General features: G+C 50.4%; 1 protein-coding gene across 1 annotated transcript in view; it reads left to right on the top strand.

The window, feature by feature from the left end:
• The first annotated feature begins 5558 nt into the window (after window positions 1–5558).
• The window catches only part of LOC103263144 (putative keratin-87 protein), an 8900-nt gene continuing 7724 nt past the window's right edge, over window positions 5559–6734 (top strand). Inside the window, 1 exon segment of the mRNA XM_021713770.1 lies at window positions 5559–5597. Coding sequence (XP_021569445.1) covers window positions 5559–5597 — 39 coding nt within the window.

Genomic DNA, 6734 nt, shown 5'->3' with positions numbered 1-6734 from the left:
CCTTTAACCCTGACTTCCCCAGGTCTGGGGAGAGGGGCAGAGGTGAGAAGGAGGGTGTCACACAGGGCACCTTATTCCCACTGGCTGGGTCTTGGTCCCTGAGGCTGTCTCCATGGACAAACTGGCCCTGCTCTCGGATACTGGAGTCGATGACGATGGGTCACCGCACCCCAGGTGATCCTTCCACCTCAGCCTTCCAAATAGCCAGAACTACAGGTGCATACTACCATGCCTGGCTAATGTTTGTGATTTATTGTAGAAACAAGGTCTCGCCAAGTTTCCGGGGTTGTCCTCAAACCTGTGGGCTAAGGCAATCCACTAGTCTCGGCCTCTCAAAGTGCTGGGATTACAAACTGAGCCATCAAGCCCAGCCATGCGGTGATACTTCTAACATGAGCTAGGACCCAGGGTCATTTAATACTCTTTCGTAATGTGGGAGTTATTGTTTCTTAAGGAAAACTAAAAAGAATTGGGATTCCTTGCAGGAGCCTAGAGTTTGAAGCCTCTGGGGGGAAAAGTTAATGATAAACTCCCTGGTGGGTTTGCTTGCCACTTGGGAAACCAGAGCAGCTGTGGCTGGTGGGACTGAATCGCGACAGCCTACCCACTCACACTGTCCCCGGGAACCTGACTGAGCAGCTCAGCCCTCCTTAAAGTCCCGGTCAAGGGAGAGATTCTCTCTCCATGAATACCCCTACAATCCTGAGACCCTTGCATCTGCAGCAGGTAAGAAAAACCTGGGAGCAGAAGCACTTCCCTCTTTGGGGTGGGACGTGAGCCAAGGGCATTTTCCTCCTGGGAAAAAAGGCAAAGGCTGAAAGGAGACAGAGGTGAAGAAAGAAGCCTTTCTAAGGCTCAAACCAGAGTTACAAGCACAAATGCCTCCTGGGGCCTGGCTTGACACATCAAAAGGCGAAGGCCAAAGGTCGACCATATTTCAAGAGTGTGCAGTTCCACAAATATGGTCTCTCCCATTTTCCTGAAATCCCCAGGAACTCATTCGGATTTTCACTCTTATTTCCTGACTTTAGAGACATAGGTTCAACACCTTTTCTACAGAGACAATAATGGTGCAGCCAGGGGGTGACACGTGGCAAAGGAGCCATTGCCTTGCCGCTAAAGGATGCAGTTGGGAGTGGTGGGGACTGTGACACACCAGGGAGCATACATCTTATGTGAAGGAGAGAGAGAAAATTAAGGCCTATCTTCTCTAGCCAAATGTTACCACTTGGAATCATAGTTTAACATTACCATGTCTTCAGATTTTAAAATAGAACCCAGAAAACGGAGTTTCTAGATAACATCTTGTCATTTCTGAAGATGAGTTCAAATTTATGCTAAGTAAGAAAAACATAAACAGACATAAAAATGTACAAGATGACAAGGTAGACCAGATGGCCAAGTCACCTGGGTCAACCAGATGGTGATATTTGTTAGGTTAACTAGATGGCTGAGTTAGTTAGGGTAATAGGATGACTGAGTTGGTTGGTTGACCAGGTGGGTGAGTCAGCTGGGTCAACAGGTATATTCACTCATATACATTTATATAAGTTCATTACTTATCCAAATGAAATACATCAAGTCTTAGGCAAAGGTGAACACAATATGCATGGGCAGTCACAATCTTGTCTGCTCAGACAAAAAGAAACACTACCCATCTATTCCAGGATGAGGGGGTGGTGGTGTCTAGCCTAGTCATCATGGACAGTGGTCACCCTCCCGCCATTACCACGCTGCCACCCCCACTGGCACCCCTCACCTGACTCCTAGTGCTGCCCACCTCTATGGTCAGCCCCTGGATGGCCTGGTTGAGCCTGTCTAGGTCCTCCTTGCTGTGCCTCAGGTTCTGCGTGTGTTTCTGCACGGTCGCCGTTACCTCTTCACACTGTGGGTTGAAGTAGCAGAGGAGGGCAGGGGATAGATGAGTAGAGCAGGCAGGGCGAACGGTTCTGGAACTCTCCCATCCACCTGCTGTCACTAGAGGTCATCTGACCTCTCTGGGCATCCGTGGCCCCATCTGTGAAATGGGGATGATTATCTTTTTTTGGTTTTTTTTTTTTTGAGTTGGAGTCTCACTCTGTTGCCCAGACTGGAGTGCAGTGGCCGCTCCTGGCCACCACAGCCTCGACCTGCTGGGCTCCGGCGATCCTTCCACCTCAGCCTTCCATGTAGCCGGAATTACAGGCGCGTGCTACCACACCCGGCAAATTTTTTATTTTATTGTAGAGATGAGGTCTCGCCTGCCCAGGCAAGTCTCGAACCCGCGGGCTCAGGCAATCCACTCACCTCAACTTCCCAAAGGCACGGGATTACAGGCTGGGCCACTGAGCCCAGCTTGATTATCTTTTCTATCCCCAGGGTTGTTGCAAGTGGCTGGTGCTCCACCAGGTCAGGAGAAACCAAAGGGAGCCTGAACTCGGGCACAAAGGACAGCAATGCAGGGCAACGATCGCTAAGGGGAGCTATGGAAATCAATTATTATCTGATCATCTAAGTTAGTACAAAAAACATTTAATAAAATTCAACAATAATTTCTAACTTTAAAAATATTTCTAACTGGGAGGCTAAGGTGGGAGGATCATATGAGGCCAAGAGTTCAAGACCAACCTGGGAAACATAGAAAGACCCCATCTCTACTACAAAAAAAAAAAAAAATAGCTGGACATGGCAGTGTGCACCTGTAGTCCTGGCTACTTGGAGAGACTAAGGAAGAAAGATCACCCAGGAGGCTGCAGTGAGCTACAATCCCACCACTACACCCCAGCCTGGGTGACAGAGCAAGACTCTGTCTTGAAAAAGAAAAAGAAAAAAAACTTTAAAAAAGCTAAGATGGCCAGGCTCAGTGGCTCAACCTGTAATCCTAGCACTTTGGAGGCCGAGGCTAGTGGATTACCTGAGCCCACAGATTCGAGACCGGCCCGGGTAACCTGGCGAGGCCTCGTCTCTACAATAAATAAAAAAATCAGCTGGGTGTGGTAGCGCATGCCTGTATTTCCAGCTACTTGGAAGGCTAAGACAGAAGGATCGCCAGAGCCCCGCAAGTCGATGCTGGGGTAGCCGTGAGCGTGCCACTGCACTTCAGCCTGGGCGACGGAGTGAGACTCCCACTCAAAAAAAAAAAAAAAAAATCTAAGAATACAAAGAGCCATTCTTAACTAGAATGTTATTGATCAGAAACCAGTGACAGGAATCTAGATGCCATCTCCTTCCTCAAGCCCGAGGCCACTGTGGGGAGCAGAGCCAACAAACCAGCGGGCGTCTCCCAAAAGTGCCAAGGAACTGGCGGCTGGGGCATCAGTGCCTGACACTCTCCACGTTGTCACTGCTGCCATCACACAGGGGCCTACCCACCACGTGTGAAGTAGGCCAGGTGGATGTCACCATCCTGTGGTCTTACCTTGGACAAGCAGATGTTAATGGTCTTGACCATGCACAAAATGAATAAGGGACCCAGAGGGAAGTGGGGCACCCTGCCAACAGCTGGGCCAGGCTGCATTTGAAGCCCATGCTGTTCTCTCTCCACCCAAGGGACGGAAAAAGCCATGCTCTTTCCTCCACCCAGAGAGCAGGAACTGTTCACACCAGCCCAGTGTAGTTTTCCTTCTGGCAGATGGCAGGTAGGAACCAACTGCAAACATCATTTAATCTCTGCTGTCTTCCTGCACACCCTCTCTTTCCCGCTCCTCTTCCTGGACGCCGTACACCCAGCATTTGCCTGGCCAGGGCAGCAGACCTGGGTGGAGCCCAAGACCCCTCATCCGTGTGACCAATGAAACCCCAGGGCCAAGTCTCACCATGATCAAAGGAGCTGTAGTCTCCTCCAAACCTCTTAAGCGCCAGACTTGGCTCCAGCCCAAGAGCTCCCAGAATCCTGGCCTCTGAGAACTCAGCCTCTTCTTCCTGGGGGCTTTGTTACCTCACTCTGCAGTCACAGAGTTCTGACCGGGAGGCCTCAGAGACAGGGGATGGTAGGGGGCCATGCCATGAGCCGAGAGGGGTCAATGGAAGTCCCTGAGTTGGGACGAGCCTTAAAGGAAAGTAGGGGAGGGGGAGGCTGCTTTAGTTGGGGCAGTTGTGTGGAGCTGAGGACTTAAGATACCGAGTGGACACTGGGAGGCACAGAAGATGCCTGAGCAGAATAGTGGCCTGGTGTGAGATGTGATTCAAGAAGGCAGTGTGGAAGATCAACAGGAGGGTAAGAAACTGGGGCTGGGGATGCCGGTCCCAAGACTTCGCAGGAAGCCTTAGGTGAGGGGGTGTCTCTAAACTGGAGGACTGAGCAGGGGCTGGTGAGCACAGCTGCTGTTGGCACTTTCCTTCTGTTTGATCAATTTCTCAAGCATGCAGAAGAGTTAGTAAAGCATGCGTTTACTGATACAAATAGCAACGATAAGAAAAGAAATCGGGCTTCTGCACTAGACAGGGGTCCAGTCTCTTTCTCTCTCTCTCTCTCTCTCTTTCTCTCTTTCTTCTTCCCCCCAGTCGCCGATGCCATAAAAAAAAAAAAGAAATCCTGTGTCCCCACCAGTACCTTGAAAGTCCCCTGCAGGACTCTGGCTGCTCTCAGCACTATCCATCCCTAACCGCTTCCGACCCCCAAGTGGCTGCTATCTTAGGTTTTTATGTTAATCATTCCCTTGTTTTTTTCTTTCTCTTTCTTTTTCTTTTTTAAATAGGGTCTTATTTATTCTGTCACCACCAAGGCTGGAGTACAATGGCATAATCATAGTTCACTGCAGCCTCAAACTCTTGGGCTCCAGTGATCCTCCCTCCTCAGCCTCCCAAAGTTCTGGGACTACAGGCATACACCACCACACCCAGCTAATTTTTTAAACAATTTTTTGTAGAGACAGGGTCTTGCTAGGTTGGCCAGACGGGTCTCGAGCTCCTGGCCTCAAGTGATCCTCCCGCCTTGGCCTCCCATCTTGCTTTGCTTTATTCCTCATCATATGAGTGTATCCCTAAACTACTGTTGTGTTTTGCCTACCTTCAATCTTTGTGTGAATAGCATTCCACCATGTGCATGCTTTCCCTGGGGCTGGATCAGGGATTAGTGTTATTAACATGCTGGAAAACCACTGTGGTCTCGATGTCAAGCCCGTCAATTCCATCTCCTGGCTGTGTTCATAATAGGTACCACTCAGCCGGCAGCTCTTCTGTCTCTCTGGATTTTAAGTGCAAGTATAATGATCTGTGTGGGCAAAGGCAGATTCTTAACATCTTCACTGACTGACAGCGCAAAAAGTCCGCTCCATCCACTATCAGAACCCAGAAAGGCATCCAAGCAAGAATCATGTAATTGTCTTGGTCAGTCTAATTTAAATCCTCCGTGCTTCAGGGTAAGTCCGTTTGCTTTTGCAGAAGGGGGCACCAAGGGCAGACCCCTCCACTACTACTATTCCCAAAATAAAATTGAAGTAGCATACTCAATTCTAAAACCAAGCATTGGTCACACAGCTGGCGACTCCAGCTGGAGCTGGGGGCAGAGGCAGGAGACACTGTGGAGCTGGGCTCCATCTCCTGCAGAGGACAGGACCGAGGCTGGCCTTAAACTGTTAATGAGGCAGACCACAGCTGACCCAAAGCACCCCAAGCCCGTGAGAGCACGGAAAAGCCAGGAAAGGGCTCAATGGGCATTCCAGGCAGCCAAGCCAGGACCTGCTATGATGGCCTCTGGATTCCAAGACTTAATTACCATTTGCTAACAATAACAACTCATATTTAACACAAGGGAAGTCAAGGGGCCGTGCATACTTCTCTTTAATGCCGGCTGCTGAGTGCACACTCTGGCTTCCTCTGCCAATAATTGGACACGCAATGAACCTCCTCCATGTCAGGTTATGGCCTTCTAGAGTGACTAGACATCAGATGAGGGGAAAGCTAGGGTCGGGGAGATTTCTGTAAGAGCCCAGAGCCCAGTAGCCTGTGCTCCTGCCTCCTAGGAGAACTCAACCCTAGCTCAGCCAGAGACTCTGACCCTGGGAGAGACAGGTGGGGAGGGCTGGGGTGTCCCCTCTCAAATGTTAGCTCCACCCCTCTGCAGAGCCTCCTGGGTATGACCTTCAACAAGTCACTGGACCACTCCAAGCTCACCTTCCTAATCAGATAACTGGGCACGATAATACAGACCTCAGAGGGAGGCCCTGAGTGTTAAAGGAAGTAAAATAGTGCAAAAAGCCCTCAGCACAGTAACAGGCACACTGTGGGCACTCTATAAATACAGTCCCCTCCTCTCCCCTAAGCAGAGTGGGGGGGGTATAGGAAACAACTGTGGGGGTGATTGTGGGAGACACAAGGAGCAGAGATATCAGCTGAGTCTGAGAGAAAAGAGAAAGTTTTTGCCCAAAGGACACAGGACGAACGACAAATTAATTGCAGCAGACTAAATAGAACAAATAATGAATAAACAAACACTCACCTATGGAGCCCTCCTCAAGGCTAGGTGCCCCCCCATCCCCCACCCCGAGTGCTTTGTGGTCCATTATCTCATTAGAGCCTCCCAGCAACTCTCAGTGGGTGCCTTGACCATCGCTATTTTGCATGTGAGGAAACTGAGGCCCCGAAAGATTATTCACCTGCCAGAACTTGCAGGACTGACTTCAGGGGCCCCTCCCTCTCAACACAGCCCCTCCCACACCACATGGGCGGCGTACAGACAACCAAGGCCGAGGACAGCGAGGGAGGGGGGTGGTTGGGGGACGCACGGGAGCCCCAGAGATAGGGAGGCATGGGGG

The sequence above is a fragment of the Carlito syrichta genome, unplaced genomic scaffold (assembly GCF_000164805.1).
Source record: "Carlito syrichta isolate Samal-C Ts95f unplaced genomic scaffold, Tarsius_syrichta-2.0.1 Scaffold304741, whole genome shotgun sequence".
NCBI classification, from domain to species: domain Eukaryota; kingdom Metazoa; phylum Chordata; class Mammalia; order Primates; family Tarsiidae; genus Carlito; species Carlito syrichta.
The sequence above is the reverse complement of the archived record's forward strand: the minus strand, read 5'-3'. Positions and strand labels throughout refer to the sequence as shown.